At 57.2% G+C, this 18,840-nt stretch overlaps 1 protein-coding gene across 1 annotated transcript in view; it reads right to left on the bottom strand.

Moving 5' to 3' along the window:
* The window catches only part of SCHIP1 (schwannomin interacting protein 1), a 73,131-nt gene extending 70,697 nt beyond the window's left edge, over positions 1–2,434 (bottom strand). Inside the window, exon 1 of the mRNA XM_054175596.1 lies at positions 1,689–2,434. Within this exon, the coding sequence (XP_054031571.1) occupies positions 1,689–2,231 (543 nt within the window). The 5' untranslated portion in view covers positions 2,232–2,434. The remainder of the gene's footprint in view (positions 1–1,688) is intronic.
* Positions 2,435–18,840: the final 16,406 nt, after the last annotated feature.

Below are 18,840 nucleotides of genomic sequence, written 5' to 3'. Positions count from 1 at the left end.
CCCCTTGGGAAAAGGGGAATCCCAAGGGAAAGTAAACCAGGTCCAGGTGCCTCCAGGACCACTGCTTGGGTGGGGGTTTGAGGAAAGAGTCTCTCCAGGGCCACACACACTGAAGAAACTTCTCTCTGTGGAGCAGAAAACTTCAGTTTAAGAGGACTGGAGCTCAGCCCTACCCACAGGAGATGCTCTCAAGGTGCTGAGCAATTTGATGCTCACATCTGGCTGTCCACCAGGGTTCAAATCAGCTTCATGTACTGCTGAGGCACGCTCAGGTTGCACAGCACAAGCTGCAAACCCCCCATCTCAGCAGGACAAGTCAGGGCGTGAGGCAGCAGTGAATGCCTATGGGCTCACAGGAGGGAAGGGGAGGATGGAGGAGGAGGAGAAACCTTAGAGGCAAAATTCCTTAGGTGACACCTCACCTGGTTAAGCACATCCCCTGAGGCAATGAGTTTCCAAGCTGCCAGCAGCCTGCTTTATCAGATAATGCCTAGCAATAACCTCCCAAACCACAAACCCCTGAGCTTCCCCCCTCGCCCCCCCCCCGCCTTTTAAGCCGAGTTTCTGCACAAATGGCTATCATTAAGGATGTCACCTGTCAGCTCCTCAGGGTGCTGAGGCTACAGTGCTCAGGCTGAGTCAAAAACACATCCTGCACAGCAGCTGTCCCACTCCTCTCTCAGCTTCTCATGCCCAGCAGCCACCCAGATTTCTCACCAATTAGCTGTCATGCAAAGATTTGGAGGGTTTTTGGGGGGAGGGAGGAGGAAGGGAGGGGGGGGAGGGAAATCCCCACCTCCCCGAGGCAGATGACTTCACAGGAAGGAAAAGGGATGGAATGCCTTGAAACCCCACAAATAAATAAATAATCCGGAAAGCCATCGAGCATGCCAGCGGGGAGGCTGCAGGGCGTGGGTGGTGAGAGGCACACATCCCTCGGCCCCGTGTGTCATCACCTCCCAGGGCTCCTGCCGGCGGTTTCGGGGGGGTGGGGGGTGGGATTTCGGTGGATTTCCTTTGCTTCATACATAATGGAAGAGGCTCAACCCGCTGCGTGTGCAGGGCTGGTTCCCCTCACCATCATCACATCCTTCGCGTCCCAGAAGTTAGCCATAATTCCTACAACACTCTGGAGACAACGTGCCCGTGGCAAGGATTTTTTAGGGCTGGCTGTGGAAGCCACGTTTAGGGGGTGGGGTGGGGGTGTTTCAGCTCAGCCAGCGCCAGGTTCTTACCATCCTTTACGGATGGACGACACACACCACCAGTCTGCCCCTGCCCCCAGGCAGCGGAGAAGCTTCTCCAAGAGAAAACCACCTCCGAAGACACTCCAGCAGGGAAGGAGCCGCACCGCTCCCACCGGGCACTGGCACCAGCTGCTGCCCCATCCCCGGGGTCCCGCAGCTGCCCAAAGCATCCCAAAGATGCTCCGGCAAAGTTCGCTCCTCCGGTCTCACGCTTCCCCGGACGCACCGCGGCACCGGGCTGGGGGACACCGATCCCCACCCCCCTCCGCCACCGGTTGCCGGTCCCGGTGTGGGAGGAAATCCCCCAGCAGCCCGGTGGGTCCCGCTGCACCGAGTCTGGTTCCCCCGGCGAAACCCTTCACGGCCATAGCCGGGCTGGGAGTCACCACCCCGGCGCTCGCCGCACCCTCCCGGTCCGCCAGCCTTCCCGGTACGACTCACCGAGGCGGGGTTGCTCCGTTGTCTTCGCTCCTGCTCCCGGCACTGCAAACCAGCCAAGTGCCTCTCCAAGGCCGCCCAGTCCATAGCCGGCGGCTGCGGTTCCCGCGGGGGCTGAGCTCCGCCGCCGCTCCTCCGCACCCGCCGCCCGCCCGGTCCCGCCGTTCCTCCGCGCCGCCGCTCCTGCGGGGGCAGCGGCGGCGGGCGCTGGTGCGGCCGCGGGCGGGAGGAGGCGGCGGCGGCGGCGGCGGTGTTGGGGCGACGGCGGGGAGAGGCGGCGGAGGGGGAACGGCGGCAGCGGGCATCGCCGCCGGGGCAGCGAGGAGGCTGCCGGAGCTCCGGTGGGGAGGGCAGGTAACCCCCGTCCTCCTCCTCCTCCTCCTCTTCGTCTTCCTCCTCCTCTTCTTCCTCCTCCGAGTCCTCCAGCGCCGCCAGGTCCAGGCTGCTGGGGGACGGCGAGGACTTGCCCTCCGAGCACGGCGTGGCTTTGCTGGAGTTGGACTCCGAGCTGGAGCGGCTGCTGCCGGCGTCGCTCCCTAAATCCATCCCATCCTCCCGGGAGTCCTGCCGGGGAGAGAGAAGCGGAGAAAAACCCACCTCGTCAGACAAACCGGCACCGGCTCCCAAACCCTCTGAGAACCGGCCGTGCCCGGGGCGGGCCGCCCGCCTTTGCCGGGGGCCGCCCCCGCACACCGGAGCCGCCGCTAGCACCGTGGGGCGGCCCCGGGCGGGAGGCGGCGGCGGCGGCGGCCCCGGCGCCGCTCTCGGAGCGCCCTCCGCGGGCGGAGCGGGGAGGAGCGGGGCGGGGGACGGGGCGGCGCTGCCCGCGGCAGCCCGCTCGGGGGGAGCGCGGACGGGGCCGGCTCCTGGGGAATCGCTGCCGGGTGCGGAGAAGCCGAGGCCTGCCGGGGGGAAGAGCCACGGCGGGGAGCCGAGGCCAGGGAAGGGGAAGCTGGGGCCGTGTCGTGGAGACGCCCCCGGGGAAGGAAACCGGAGCCCGGCCGGGGGAGACGGCGCGGGGGGAGCCGGAGCCGCGCTGGGGCCCGGCCAAGGGAACGGCCGCAGGGCAGGGAAAGCCGAGGCAGGGACCGTGGAGCCGCCCCGCGGGGAGCTGGAGCTGGAGCTGGGACAGCCGGGGCTTGGCCGGCGGGAGCTGGGGACAGGCCGGGAGAGACAGCACGGAGGGGGCCGGAGGCAGCGCCGCGGGAAGCCCTGGGCCGGGCCGTGGAGTCGCGCCGGGAGACGCCGGGGCAGGGCCGGGGCAAGCCGCCTGGCTGGCGCCGTGCCCCTCCGGCATGGTGGCTGAGGGCAGGGCAGAGCCTCTGCCGCCGAGGGGCCGCGGCAAGGGTGCGTGGCTGGGCGAATGCGGCGCTTAGGGGCACGGAAACCGGTTTGGACATCGGCCGTGCCTCCGGGTTTGTGAGCTGCTCATGACAAGCCAAGTGCCACAAACAAACGCTCCCACTCCAAAATGCATTTCAGAAGGATCCTCTAAGGTTGGGTGGTGGAAATTGAGATTGTTGGTCACACAGCAGCACCAGGGACGTGGTGTCTGGAGTGTCTGGACTCTCAGCTTTGGGTGGCAGGTCCCTACAGACCCAAACCAGTAGACCCTGCAGACCCAGCCTGGCAGGTGCCTACAGACACAGCGCAGTAGACACTTAAAAACCTGATGCAGTAGACAAACCTGACCCAGAAGATCCCTACAGGCCCAACCCAGTAGATAGCCAGAGACAATCCAGTAGACATCTACAGACCACACCGAGTAGATGGCCAGAGACAATCCAGTAGACATCTACAGACCCAACCCAGTAGATAGCCAGAGACAATCCAGTAGACATCTACAGACCCAACCCAGTAGATAGCCAGAGACAATCCAGTAGACATCTAGAGACCCAACCCAGTAGATAGCCAGAGACAAGCCAGTAGACATCTACAGACCCAACCCAGTAGATAGCCAGAGACAAGCCAGTAGACATCTACAGACCCAACCCAGTAGATAGCCAGAGACAAGCCAGCAGCCATCTGCAGACCCAACCCAGTAGATAGCCAGAGACAATCCACTAGACATCTACAGACCCAACCCAGTAGATAGCCAGAGACAATCCAGTAGACATCTACAGACCCAACCCAGTAGATAGCCAGAGACAAGCCAGTAGACATCTACAGACCCAACCCAGTAGATAGCCAGAGACAAGCCAGTAGACATCTAGACCCAACCCAGTAGATAGCCAGAGACAATCCACTAGACATCTACAGACCCAACCCAGTAGATAGCCAGAGACAAGCCAGTAGACATCTACAGACCCAACCCAGTAGATAGCCAGAGACAATCCAGTAGACATCTACAGACCCAACCCAGTAGATAGCCAGAGACAAGCCAGTAGACATCTACAGACCCAACCCAGTAGATAGCCAGAGACAAGCCAGTAGACATCTACAGACCCAACCCAGTAGATAGCCAGAGACAATCCAGTAGACATCTACAGACCCAACCCAGTAGATGGCCAGAGACAATCCAGTAGACATCTACAGACCCAACCCAGTAGATAGCCAGAGACAATCCAGTAGACATCTACAGACCCAACCCAGTAGATGGCCAGAGACAATCCACTAGACATCTACAGACCCAACCCAGTAGATAGCCAGAGACAAGCCAGTAGACATCTACAGACCCAACCCAGTAGATAGCCAGAGACAAGCCAGTAGACATCTACAGACCCAACCCAGTAGATAGCCAGAGACAAGCCAGCAGACATCTGCAGACCCAACCTATCAGACACCTGCAGACCCAGGCTAGCAGATCCCTGCAGACAGCTTGTGGCAGTTCCAGAGAGATCAGACGTAGCAAATCCTACTGACAAGGCCTGGCAGATACCTACCAACCCAGCTCAGCAGATACCCACGAGGGGGGGACAAGAATCATGGAACTGTTTCAGTTGGAAGTGACCTTTATGATCACTGAGTGCAACCTTCAGCCTAAGCCCACCATGGCCATTAGACCACGGCCCACAGTGCCATGTCAAAGAGTTCAGCCTCGCTCATGGAAATGCTGGCAGAAGCCTGTACCAGTTGCACACCTGTAAGGTTGGGTGGTGGGTGGCATTTGACCTACTTGGCAGGGCATAATTCTCTAGGTGAGCCTGGTTTAGTATCTCCACCACCCTCAGAAGCAAATATCTGCTGAGCAAAGTGGTGGAGCTGCCTCACTGCTTCCAGCCTGGCAGGTGCAGTCTGCACTTGCACCCAGAGAGCCAAGCAGAGCCTGGGCTGCAGCAAGAGAAGTGTGGCCAGCAGGGCCAGGGAGGGGATTCTGCCCCTCTGCTCAGCTCTGCTGAGACCACAGCTGGAGCTCTGGGGCCAGGTCTGGAGCCTCTGTGCCAGGAAGGCTCTGGAGGGGCTGGAAGGTGTCCAGAGAAGGGCCACGAGGAGGAGCAGAGGGCTGGAGCTGCTCTGCTCTGGAGACAGCCTGAGAGAGTTGGGGTTGTGCAGGCTGGAGAGGAGAAGGCTCCCAGGAGACCTTCTGGTGGCCTTCCAGGATCTGCAGGGGGCTCCAAGAAGGCTGGGGAGGGACTTTTGAGGGTGTCAGGGAGGGATAGGACTGGGGGAGATGGAGCAAAAGTAGAAGTGGGGAGATTGAGCTTGGCTGTGAGGAAGAAGTTGTTGCCCAGGAGGGTGGTGAGAGCCTGGCACAGGTTGCTCAGGGAGGTGGTGGAAGCCTCCTGCCTGGAGGTGTTTGCAGCCAGGCTGGAGGTGGCTGTGAGCAACCTGCTGTAGTGTGAGGTGTCCCTGCCCATGGCAGGGGGCTTGGAACTGGCTGAGCCTTGAGGTCCCTTCCAACCCTGATGATTGTGTGGTTCTGTGGTCTTGCTGTGTGCCTGATGGATTAGCCACGTTTCTTTGAGTGCACTCCTGGAAGATGAGAGAGCTCCCCTCCCATGCAGCCCACTGAATTCCCCAGTGAAGCACCAGTCCACCATGCCTGGAGGGCCATGATACAGGCAGCCAAACCCAACTACATTTTGTAGGTGGAACAAGCCTGTTCCAGCCACTGCCACCAACCTTCAACCCAGCACAGCTGACTTGTCTTTTCCTGCTGTTCCCTGCTGCCAGACCCTGCAGTTGCTGGTTTCAGACATTGGTGTTCCCTCATGATGTTACCAGGAGCATGTGTTTAATGATTGGCCTGCTCTGAGCTGGCCCAGCAGCAGCTCTGCTCAGGCTGGCAGTGCCCAGCTCAGGCTCTGCTCACTCAGGCACTGGCTGAAGCTCAGGGCAGCTTGGCACAGCCAGGGGCTGCTGCTAGCAGGGAGAAGCTGAGGGGCAGAGCTCCTGCCAAGGCCTGGGGGGCACAAAGCCTCTGCCTCAGCCTTGCTGCTCTGCACACCAAGGGCACTGCCACAGCTCTGCCCCACCTTGGGGGGCAGGAAGGCAGAGGGGGCAGCTGTGGGCAGGAGCAGACAGCAGAGGGGAGCCTCAAGTGCCCCCCAAGGGATTGCAGCCCATGGATGGCATCTTCAGCAGCAAGCTGAGGGATCCCCAGGCCCAAGCCAAAGCTCATCCAGTCCAACCCCTCTGCAGTCAGCAGGGACATCCCCAACTAGATCAGGTTGCCCAGAGCCCTGTCCAGCCTCACCTTGAATATCTCCAGGGATGAGGCCTCAACCACCTCCCTGGGCAACCTGTGCCAGTGGTAAAGAATTTGTTCCTTCAGCAGCAAGCTGAGGGATGCCCAGGCTCAAGCCTCTCCTTCCCTGGCTGCTGTCCCAGCAGGACTCTCTCCCTTCTGCCTTCCAGCCCCATCCCTGTCTTCCTCAATCCAGCTCCAGCATCCAGCTCCTCAATCCGCTTCCCATCTGCTGCTGAGCCCAGGCTGGGACTTGCCCAGGGCCTGCCCCCAGCATCAGTGGTGCCAGTGGTGCCATCCTTGCCCTCAGGGCTTGGCTTCCATCTTGCTTTGTGTCTCTGTGTCTCTATCCCATGGCATTGTTCTTCTCCCCATCCCAGCTGGGTTAGTTTCTTCCCCAGCCCATCAGCCTCTCTCCCTTCTTCCCTTTCTCTTCCCCTAGGGAAGGCAGAGGGGTTCCTGCAGAGCCTCGGGCACTCCTCTGGTGCCCAGCCCAGCCCTGACCCTTGACAGCTTCTGCAATTTCACCCTGGAGCACACGAAACCCATTCTAGAGCAGAGTGAGCCTGGTGCCAGCACAGTCAGATGAACTACATTTCACAGCTTCTGATAACAGGCAGCCTGAAACCGCTCTGCCTTCAGCCAGCCTCATGTCTCCCTGAAGCACTTCTGTTCCGGAGCAGCCTCCCCACGCCTCGTTTGTATTGAAACCTCCTGCTCCCTGAACACAGGAGCTGTAAAGCACGTCCTGTGGGCTGCAAGGGCTCCTGTTCACACTCTGCACCCTTTAAACATCCCTCTGGATCGCCAGTTTTCCACTGCCTCGCACAAGGAACCTATCAGCCGTCGGCTTGGCCGGGAGATAAATGCCAGCTGCCTGGTGAGTAGCAAACATCTGCTCCCTGCTCGTGTGGAGGAGCACCCCCCCCCCCCTGTAATTAGGCATGCACAGAGCTTCCCACAGGATTCCTAATGGCTGCTGCCTGGCTGCAAGGGACAAAGAGGAAAGGCTCCCAGAAAAGCATTGTCACAGGCCAGGCCTGGGCTGGCCACCAGATGAGCGCCAGAGGCTTTCCAGGAACCCCTCTGCCTTCCCTAAGGGAGGAAGGGAGAGAGCCTGATGGGCTGGGAAAGAAACTAACCCAGCTGGGAAGGGAATAGAGTAGAATAGAGTAGAGTAGAGTAGAATAGAATAGGATAGAATAGAATAGAATAGAATAGAATAGAATAGAATAGAATAGAATAGAATAGAATAGAAAAGAAATAGAATAGAATAGAATAGAATAGAATAGAAAATAAATAGAATAGAATAGACTAGAATAGAAAAGAAATAGAATAGAATAGAATAGAATAGAATAGAATAGAATAGAATAGAATAGAATAGAAATGGAATAGAATAGAATAGAAAAGAAATGGAATAGAATAGAATAGAATAGAATAGAATAGAATAGAATAGAATAGAATAGAATAGAATAGAATAGAATAGAATAGAATTAACCAGGTTGGAAAAGACCTCCAAGATCATCAAGAAGAACAATGCCATGGGATAGAGACACAGAGACAACATGGACCCCAAGCCCTGAGGGCAAGGGTGGCACCACTGGCACCACTGGTGCTGGGGGCAAAAGTCAGGTGGCAAACAGCTGGTCCCTAAACTCACCGCTTGGATTCAGGAGGTTATTTTTTCCCCACCATTCTTCATCTGTAAGAATTTTCTGCCATGAAGAGAGAAGAGAGAAGAGAAGAGAAGAGAAGAGAAGAGAAGAGAAGAGAAGAGAAGAGAAGAGAAGAGAAGAGAAGAGAAGAGAAGAGAAGAGAAGAGAAGAGAAGAGAAGAGAAGAGAAGAGAAGAGAAGAGAAGAGAAGAGAAGAGAAGAGAAGAGAGGAGAGGAGAGGAGAGGAGAGGAGAGAAGAGAAGAGAAGAGAAGAGAAGAGAAGAGAAGAGAAGAGAAGAGAAGAGAAGAGAAGAGAAGAGAAGAGAAGAGAAGAGAAGAGAAGAGAAGAGAAAAGAGAATTAACCAGATTGAAAGAGACCTTTGAGATCATCAAGTCCAACCTATCACCCAGCACCATCTAATCAACTAAACCATGGCACCAAGCACCCCATCCAGGCTCTTCCTAAACACCTCCAGTGATGGTGACTCCACCACCTCCCTGGACAGCACATCCCCGTGGCCAGTCTCTCTGTGAAGAACAACTTCCTATCTCGTGGGTCCACCCTTACTGAGCTCACTCTGGAGGTACTCATAGATTCATAGGATGGTTTGGGTTGGAAAGGATCTTCAAGACCACCCAGTTCCAAACCCACTGCCTTGGGCTGGGACACCTCCCACCAGCCCAGGTTGTTCAAGGCCTCATCCAACCTGGCCTTGATCATCTCCAGGGAGGTGTTCCACATCCACAGCCTCCATGGGCAACCTGTGCCAGTGTCACTGTCCAGAATGTCTTCCTAATCTCCAGTGCAAATCTGCCTTCCTCAAGCTTCAGTCCACTCCCTCTCATCCCATCACTCCCAGCCCTTGTGTTCTAACCTCCCATGACAAACATAGCACCTCCCAGCTCTGGCACAAGGCATGAGCCAAGTGCAAGAGCTGTGCTTTCTTTTTCCTGAGCCTGCAGGATAGGTCCCTGGCTTCCTCCATGTCACCACCTTCGTTCTGAGACATCTTCAAAATATCCAGCCTAGCAAATATTCCTCATCCCAGCAACCACAACCACAGCTGGCCACAACCACAGCTGTCTGCAGCACACCATGGCCCTTGCTGAGCCCAGGCTGGAGGGGAGGAGGAGGAGGGAGGAGACCCCCAAGCTGCCTCCATCTGGGAAGTCGCTTGGCAGCACCCTCCCATGCACAGCCCTCAGCTCCTCCCCGCAGCTCAGGCTGAGTGTAACCAAGGTGAAAACACAACTTTGTGGTGTGGAGAAGAGCCTGGCTCCATCCTGCCTACAGCACACAGCCCCCAGGGTGACAGACACCTTCCAAGGCTAGGAACTCCTGGAGAAGAGTAGGCTGAGGGGCATCTTATTAATGCTTCCAAGTATCTAAGGGGTGGGTGTCAGGAGGATGGGGCCAGACTCCTCTCAGTGGTGCCCAGTGACAGGACAAGAGGTAAGGGGCATAAACCTGGACTAATTCCATCTAAACATGAGGAGGAACTTCTCTGAGGGTGTTAGAGCCCTGGAAGAGGCTGCCCAGATTGGTGGTGGAGGCTCCATCTCTGGAGGCTTTCAAGCCCCACCTGGCTGTGTTCCTCTGTGATCTGCTTTAGGTGAGCCTGCTCTGGCAGGGGGGGGTTGGACTGGATGATCTTCAGAGGACCCTTCCAACCCCTGCCATGCTGTGATTCTGTGAATTGGTGTTGTAAGGCCAAATGAACTACAGGAGCACCAGAGGCTTGACATCTGCTGTTCTTCCCTATGAAAACCTTTCTCTTGATTAATCCCCCACAGGCAGCCTGGCTCTCAGCTAGTGCTGGGAGGAACCACTCACAATTCCTAGCTGAGACTGGGGAGATTGAACAAGCTCCTGAGCAAGGCAGCCCTGGCCAGCTGCCTGCCTGAGCTGTGCCAAGCTGTGCTGAGCTGTGCCAGCCTCCCACTCATGTCTTAGTTAACTCCAGTGGGTAGCTGGTCACATTGGTGCTCCAAAGGGCTCAGCACTGGAACCTGTTCTCTTCAATACCTGCAGCAATGGCCTGGGTGAGGGGATTGAGGGCACCCTCTGGAAGTTTGCAGGTGGCATGGAGCTGGGCAGGAGTGTTGATCTGCTTGAGGGTAAGGAGCATCTCCAGAGGGCTCTGGACAAGGCTGAGAGACCTGGGACTGTTGAGCCTGGAGAAGAGCAGCCCCAGAAGGGATCTTATTAATGTTTAGAACCATCTGAAGGGAGGATGTCAAAGAGAAGGGGCCAGGCTCTGCTCAGTGGTGCCCAGGGACAAGCCAAGGGGCAGTGGGCACAAAGTGGAGCCCAGGAGGTTCCATGTGAAGAGGAGGAGAAAGTTGTTTGGTGTGAGGGTGCTGGAGGCCTGGAGCAGGCTGCCCAGAGAGGTTGTGGAGTCTCCTGGTGTGGAGAGCTTCCAACCCCCCCTGGGCATTGTGCTGCTGGGCAAGCTGCTGGGGGTGCCCTGCTTTAGCTGGGATGATCTCCAGAGTCCTTTCCAACTCCACCATGAGTGGATTGTGGGACTCCATGACAAGCTGGATTGATGGGCCAAGCACAGTGGGATGAGGTTCTATAAGGCCAAGTACCAAGTCCTGCAGCTGGGCCTTTTTTTCCCCCCTTTTACTGATTTACTACTCCTTATGCAAACATCAAAGGTCATCTCCTCTCCAGGAGACCACAAAGAACATCCTGCAGCCCCTGCACACTCAGATAGTCCCCATCACAGACCACTAATGCACAAGGGACTGTGCACAAGGACGTTGCTCCATGGTTCCCAGCCCAGTGCATCCCAGCAACCAACAAACCAAACACATCCCACCCCTGAAATGCACAAAATTCACAGCATGGGATTGTCCAGCCTGGAGAAGAGAACACTCTGGACCTCACAGCTGCCTTGCTGTACCTGAAGGGATCCTGCAGGAAGGCTGCAGGGGGACTTTTCCTGAGGGTGTCTAGAGCCAGGCCAAGGGGGAATGGTTTGGAGCTGAGGCAGAGCAGGGTTAGAGTGGAGCTGAGGCAGAAGTTGTTGCTTGGGAGGGTGGTGAGAGTGTGGCCCAGGCTGCCTCGTGCCTGGGGACCATAGAATCAACCAGGTTGGAAAAAGCCTCAGAGATCAGCAAGTCCAACTTAATACCTAATACCTAACACCTCCTGACTGCTAAACCATGGCTCCAAGTGCCACATCCAAGCTTTCTTTGAACACCTTCAGGGATGGGGACTCCACCACCTCCCTGGGCAGCACATCCCAGTGGCCAATTCCTCTTTCTGGGAAGAACTTTCTCCTCACCTCCAGCCTAAACTTCCCCTGGCACAGCTTGAGACTGTGTCCTCTTGTTCTGGTGCTGGCTGCCTGGGAGAAGAGACCAACCCCCAGCTGGCTACAACCTCCCTTCAGGGAGTTGCAGAGAGCAAGAAGGTCTCCCCTGAGCCTCCTCTTCTGCAGGCTAAGCAACCCCAGCTCCCTCAGCCTCTCCTCACAGGGCTGTGCTCCAGACCCCTCCCCAGCTTTGTTGCCCTTCTCTGGACCCCTTCCAGCAGCTCAACCTCTTTCCTAACCTGAGGAGCCCAGAACTGGACACAGGACTCCAGGTGTGGCCTCAGCAGTGCTGAGCACAGGGCACAATGACCTCCCTGCTCCTGCTGGCCACACTCCTCCTGCTGCAGGCCAGGCTGTCCTTGGCCTTCTTGGATGTTGAAGGCCAGGCTGGCTGAGGCCTTGAGCAGCTGAGTGGAGCTGAGAGGTGTCCCTGGGCATGGTGGGGAGCTTGGAGCAGATGAGCTCTGAGCTCCCTTCCAGCCTGAGCCCTTGCAGGACTCTGTGGCTCTGTGATTTCATTGGACAATGAGCAGGCTGGGCCCCCATGGCCAGCCTTGGCCAGGCAGCTGCATCTCCCCCGGCGCTGCTGGAGGACAGCCTGGGGGCAGCTCCCGTGGCTGCGAGGGAACCCTCCCTGGGGATGGCTTTTTCCCTGGCACCCTTTGGATTTGCAGGTTTAACTCTTTAAATTTAGCAAAGTAATCCTTTGCTTAATTTAGAGGAGGGCTGAAGGGGGGAGGGTGAGAGCAGGAGGCAGCAGGAGGCTGCTCAGGCTCTCATTAAAGCTCCTCTGCTCTGGCAGAGGAGGTAAGGGTGCAGGGGGGCAGCGTCAGCATCTCTGAACGAATCCCCTCTTAGGTCTTGTTCAGCTTTTCTGCCTCTGCCAAAGCCCTCTGGCCCGTGCTGGGATTGGGTTTTGACAGCAAGAAAAGCTGCTGGGAATGGCTCATCCTCTGCCAGGGCTTTGGAGCACAGACCTCCTGTAGTTCTTCCCCACCACATCCTTTTTGCCCCTGTGCTCAGCACTGCTGAGGCCACACCTGGAGTCCTGTGTCCAGTTCTGGGCTCCTCAGGTTAGGAAAGAGGTTGAGCTGCTGGAAGGTGTCCAGAGAAGGGCAACAAAGCTGGGGAGGGGTCTGGAGCACAGCCCTGGGAGGAGAGGCTGAGGGAGCTGGGGTTGCTTAGCCTGGAGAAGAGGAGGCTCAGGGGAGACCTTCTTGCTCTCTGCAGCTCCCTGAAGGGAGATTGGAGCCAGGTGGGGGTTGGTCTCTTCTCCCAGGCAGCCAGCAGCAGAACAAGAGGACACAGTATCAGGCTGTGCCAGGGGAAGGTGAGAGTCGAGATGAGGAGAAAGTTCTTCCCAGAGAGAGTTGTTAGCCATTGGGATGTGCTGCCCAGGGAGGTGGTGGAGTCCCCATCCCTGGAGGTGTTGAAGAGGGGATTGGATGTGGCACTTGGAGTCATGGTCTAGCCATGAGGTCTGAGGTGACAGGCTGGACCTGATGATCCTCGAGGTCTCTTCCATCCTTGGTGAGACTGTGAGACTGTGATATTGAAGCAATTTGCCATTGGGAAGCAAACACTGACAAAGTTCTGAATTCCTCTTTCCTTCTGCTCTCCATCCTGCTGGGGCTGCTTTCCCCATGCCCAGTTCCAGCCTGGCAGGCAGGGGAGGGCAAATAAAAGACTTAGAGTAAACACTGAGCAAAGTCAACAGGGATCCTCCTTATCTGTCAGAAGGCTTCTGGAATTCAGTGTAATCATCAAGGCTGGGGAAGGAAAGCAAGCCCTGTAATGAACTGGCCTGGCAGGCACGTGGGTGAGGAATGCAAGGAGGGAAATAGCTGAAATAGTTCAAACACAAAGTCTGCAGCAGCCCTGCTGCATCTCAGTCTTGGTGTTGGTGCCTCTCAAGGCATGGGCTGAGGAAATCCAGCATGTGCAGGAAAGGTTCCCCACTCTGGCTTGCACAGAACTCCCTCCTGCCTAGGATTCTTTAGGCAAAATCCTGGTGAGGAATCCACCCTTTCATTAAACTTCAAGGAGGAGAATGGTATCTGCCTTGGTGGGGGGCTGTGGTTATCAGAGCTGGGGCAGGACAGAGCTCAGCTCCATCAGTACCACAGCAGGTTTCATCCTGCCTCAGCTGAGGCTGGGAAGCCTTAGAGCAAGAAGCAACACTCAGGAGTTTCTGCCAGCTGTTTGCTGCACCCCAAGTGATGCAGCTCACTGCCTGGGCAGGGCTGAGGGTTGATGGTTGGGGCCATAATTATCCTACATTGAATTGTTGGTTGGGTGAAGAAGAGTGTGGCCAGCAGGGCAGGGGAGAGCACAGCTGGAGTCCTGGGTCCAGTTCTGGGCTGCCCAGTCCAGGAGAGACAGGGAGCTGCTGGAGAGAGTCCAGGGGAGGCTATGAAGATGCTGAAGTGACCTGGAGCAGCTCTGGGAGGAGCAAAGGCTGAGAGCCCTGGGGCTGAGAGCCTGCAGAAGAGCAGCCCCAGAGGGCAGCTGAGCAATGCTCAGCAAGAGACAAAGGAGCTGTGGGGGGCAAGAGGCTGGGGCCAGGCTCTGCTCAGTGGTGCCCAGGGCCAGCACAAGGGGCAGAGGGCACAAAGTGGACCCCAGGAGGTTCCATGTGAAGAGGAGGAGAAAGTTGTTCGGTGTGAGGCTGCTGGAGGCCTGGAGCAGGCTGCCCAGAGAGGTTGTGGAGTCTCCTGGTGTGGAGAACTTCCAACCTTGCCTGGGCATTGTGCTGCTGGGCAAGCTGCTGGGGATGCCCTGCTGGAGCAGGGTGGGCTTGGACTGGGTGAGCTCCAGAGGTCCTTTCCAACCCCACCATGCTGGGATTCAGGGATTTCCTGGCCAGACCCTATTAAACCACAGCCCCAGAACACAGTTCATAAAATCAAGTTGGGCTCTTCCTCACCTAGTCATGGAATTTCCCCCAGCATATTGCTTGCCAAGAAGCTTTGCTCTCCCTTCAGCACTCATACAGTTCAGTTCAGCTCAGGGTTAGATTCAGGTTACACATAAACAGGCCCAGCTGAAAGCATCCAGAGCCTAGGATGAAGGGAACCTGTGCCCTGGGAGTGAGGACTGTGCAATGCCTGCCGAAAGGGATCCTGCTGTAGCTGCCCTTCAGAGCTGGGATCAAGTTCCATCCATCTGCTCAGTTTCCATGTAATTTTGAGCCTCCAACTGGGGCTCAGTCCCAGTTTCCAGTCAAGGACAATTATGAGCTCCAACAAGGACAAATGTCAGGTCCTGCACTTGGGTCACAACAACCCCAAGAAACCTTCCAGGCTTGGGGCAGTGTGGCTGGAAAGCTGCTGGCAGAAAGGGACCTGGGGGTGCTGATGGACAAGCAGCTGAACAGGAGCCAGCAGTGTGCCCAGGGGGCCAAGAAAGCCAAAGGCCTCCTGGCTGGGGTCAGCAATGCTGTGTCCAGCAGCAGCAGGGTGCAGATTGTCCCCTGGCACTCAGCTCTGGGCAGGCCACACCTCGAGTGCTGGCTCCAGTGTTGGGCACCTCAATAGCAGAGAGATGTGGAGGTGCTGGAGCCAGGGCAGAGCAGGGCAAGGAAGCTGGGAAGGGCCTGGAGAATACATCTGATGGAGAGCAGCTGAAGGAGCTGGGGATGGGTAGTGTGAAAGAGAGGAGGCTGAGGGGAGACCTCCTGGCTGTCTGCAGCTCCCTGAAAGGAGGCTGTGGAGAGGCAGCTGCTGGTCTCTGCTCACAGGTCATTAGTGACAGAACAAGAGGCAATGGCCTCAAGCTGTGCCTGGGGAGGTTTATACTGGGCAGTAGGAAGAATCTGTTCCCATCCAGAGTGGTCAGGGATTGGAATGTGCTGCCCAGGGAGGTGGTGGAGTCCCCAAGCCTGGCTGTGTTTGAAGGTGGTTTGGCTGTGGTGCTTGGGGCTCTGGTTTAGGGGTGAGCCTTGCAGAGTAGGGCTCTGGGTTGGACTTGGTGCTGCTGAGGCTCTGTTCCAAGCTGGATGGTTCTGTGATGATTCTGTGATCTCCTGTGCTTCCCTTGCCTCTGCAGCCTTCCCAGCCCCTGCACATTGAGATGCTGTGCAGGTCCGCAGGAGCGTGCGGCGCCGCCGCCGCGCTGCCCTCCCGTGATTGATGATGTGCCTAATGCAGCCCCGCAACATCAACAGCTCAATAAGCAGGCACCAGGAGGGAACCATTACAGAGCCACAGCATGGGTTTGGGTGGAAAAAAACCCTCCAAGGTCAGCGAGTCCAACTGCCAACCCGACGCCGCCACGGCCGCCAAACCATGCCCTGAAGTGTGAGCTTCACGTGGGTCTTGAACGCCTTCAGCTCTTGCTGCTGCTGGCATGTTCTCCCCATGGCCAGCTCTTAAACAGATCCCAGCAAGTGCTTGTGTTCCCCAGAAACATCCCAGCACCCCAGCATGGTTGGGGTTGGAAGGGACCTCTGGAGCTCACCCAGTCCAACCCCACCCTGCTCCAGCAGGGCACCCCCAGCAGCTTGCCCAGCAGCACAATGCCCAGGGGGGGTTGGAAGCTCTCCACACCAGGAGACTCCACAACCTCTCTGGGCAGCCTGCTCCAGGCCTCCAGCAGCCTCACACCAAACAACTTTCTCCTCCTCTTCACATGGAACCTCCTGGGCTCCACTTTGTGCCCACTGCCCCTTGGCCTGTCCCTGGGCACCACTGAGCAGAGCCTGGCCCCAGCCTCTTGCCCCCCACAGCTCCTTTGTCTCTTGCTGAGCATTGCTCAGCTGCCCTCTGGGGCTGCTCTTCTGCAGGCTCTCAGCCCCAGGGCTCTCAGCCTTTGCTCCTCACAGAGCTGCTCCAGGTCACTTCAGCATCTTCATGGCCTCCCCTGGCCTCTCTCCAGCAGTTCCCTGTCTCTCTGGAACTGGGGAGCCCAGACCTGGACCCAGGACTCCAGTCAGGGCCTCACCAGGGCAGAGAAGATGGTGGGGAGAACCTCCCTTGAGCTGCTGGCCCCACTCCACTGGCCTCTCTCCAGTAGTTCCCAGTTCCTCTTACCCACTTGGTTCTGCCAAACATTCTGGAGAGCAGAAAGATTTCTCCATGTCCTGCACTGGGAATCTGATCAGCTGGCCCTGGGAGGTGTTTTGGTGCTCATCTGCATTCACAGAGAGAACTGTAAATAACAACAATAATAATAACAATAATAATAACAATAATAATGGCCCCAAATTCCCTGAGGTGCCACAGAAACCTAGGGAAAATAAACCAAGTAAGTCCAGGACATGTGGACACAAGCCACCTTCCTTCCCTGATGTGGAATTCTCCTTTGCTTGCAACAGATGCAGCTCTTTCCAGTTGTTTTCTGCATCAATCTGCATCCTGGCCTGCAGCAGGAAGAGTGTGGCCAGCAGGAGCAGGGAAGTCCTTGTGCCCTGTGCTCAGCACTGCTGAGGCCACCCCTGGAGTCCTGTGTCCAGTTCTGGGCTCCTCAGGTTAGGAAAGAGGTTGAGCTGCTGGAAGGTGTCCAGAGAAGGGCAACAAAGCTGGGGAGGGGTCTGGGGCACAGCCCTGTGAGGAGAGGCTGAGGGAGCTGGGGTTGCTTAGCCTGGAGAAGAGGAGGCTCAGGGGAGACCTTCTTGCTCTCTGCAACTCCCTGCAGGGAGGTTGTAGCCAGGTGGGGGTTGGTCTCTTCTGCCAGGCAGCCAGCAGCAGAACAAGAGGATACAGTCTCAAGCTGTGCCAGGGGAGGTTTAGGCTGGAGGCGAAGAGAAAGTTCTTCCCAGCAAGAGAGATTGGCCACTGGGATGTGCTGCCCAGGGAGGTGGTGGAGTCCCCATCCCTGGAGGTGTTCAAGAGGGGATTGGATGTGGCACTTGGAGCCATGGTTGAGTTGATCAGATGGTGCTGGGTGAGAGGTTGCACTTGATGATCTCTGAGATCTTTTCCAACCTTATTGATTCTATGATGGACCACTTTGGATGCCCCCTGTGTGGTGGGGACTGGTCCCCAGTGCCTCTGCTTGTGCTGGGGCTCACCAGAGCTACCCCTGTGAACCATGGGCCATGCTCCTGAAAGCCCTAAGCTGTTTTATCCTGAGGCTGGTGGGGCTGCTGCCCCTGCCCCACGAGCTGGTGTGACTGGGGCTTAGAGCCATAAAGGTCAGAGTCACAGAGTCACCTGGCATGCAGGTGAAGCAGGGCTTGAGGAGTCACAAAAGGGGATGGAGGGGAAGGAATTCCTCTTGTGTAACCATTGGCATTTTGCTTGTGTGTTCATTTCAGCAGGCCTCTAATGTGTTCATCAAGGCATGGAGCAGCTTTGTCTTCCCAACACAGCCATGCCCCATTAAACATCTGCCAGCTGTTCCTGCCCTGGTTCCTGGCACCAGCAGCTCTCCACAGTGGCTGTCAAGGGGTAAAAAACAATACAGAGTTTGCTCTGACCATAGAATTGTCAGGGTTGGAAGGGACCTCAAGGCTCAGCCAGTTCCAAGCCCCCTGCCATGGGCAGGGACACCTCACACCACAGCAGGTTGCTCACAGCCACCTCCAGCCTGGCTGCAAACACCTCCAGCTAGGAGGCTTCCACCACCTCCCTGGGCAACCTGTGCCAGGCTCTCACCACCCTCAGGGGCAACAACTTCTTCCTCACAGCCAAGCTCAATCTCCCCACTTCTAGTTTTGCTCCATCCCCCCCAGTCCTATCCCTCCCTGACACCCTCCAAAGTCCCTCCCCAGCTTTCTTGGAGCCCCCTGCAGATCCTGGAAGGCCACAATGAGGTCTCCTGGGAGCCTTCTCCTCTCCAGCCTGCACAACCCCAACTCTCTCAGGCTGTCTCCAGAGCAGAGCAGCTCCAGCCCTCTGCTCCTCCTCGTGGCCCTTCTCTGGACACCTTCCAGCCCCTCCAGAGCCTTCCTGGCACAGAGGCTCCAGAGCTGGCCCCAGAGCTGCAGCTGCGGTCTCAGCAGAGTGGAGCAGAGGGGCAGAATCCCCTCCCTGGCCCTGCTGGCCACACTTCTCTTGCTGCAGCCCAGGCTCTGCTTGGCTCTCTGGGCTGCCAGTGCTCACTGCTGGCTCCTCTTGAGCTTCTCCTCCAGCAGAAAAGCCCTCCCAGATCATCCAGTCCAACCACCAACCCAACACCACCACAGCCACTGAGCCATGCCCTGCAGTGTCATGTCCACAGGTTTCTTGAACACCTCCAGGCATGGGGACTCCACCACCTCCCCAGGCAGCCTGTGCCAATCCCTGACCACTCTTCCAGTAATAAAATTGTTCCTAATATCCAACCTTTAGGTGCAACCTCCCCTGGTGCAACTTGAAGTCTTTTCTTCTTGTCCTTGTTACTTGAGAGAAGAGGCCACCCCTCACCTACACTCTAACCTCCTTCCAGGGAGCTGGAGAGGTGCAGAAGGTCTCCCCTCAGCCTCTTCTCCACAGTCAACACCCCCAGCTCCCTCAGCTGCTCCTGCCTAGCCCTCTTCTCCAACCCTTCCTCAGTTTTGTTGCCCTTCTCTGGACCACTCCAGGCTGCCCAGCTCTGACCACAGGGATGGCTGAAGAAAGGCCTTAGCT

This window comes from Dryobates pubescens, chromosome 32 (assembly GCF_014839835.1).
Source record: "Dryobates pubescens isolate bDryPub1 chromosome 32, bDryPub1.pri, whole genome shotgun sequence".
Lineage (NCBI taxonomy): Eukaryota > Metazoa > Chordata > Aves > Piciformes > Picidae > Dryobates > Dryobates pubescens.
The sequence above is the reverse complement of the archived record's forward strand: the minus strand, read 5'-3'. Positions and strand labels throughout refer to the sequence as shown.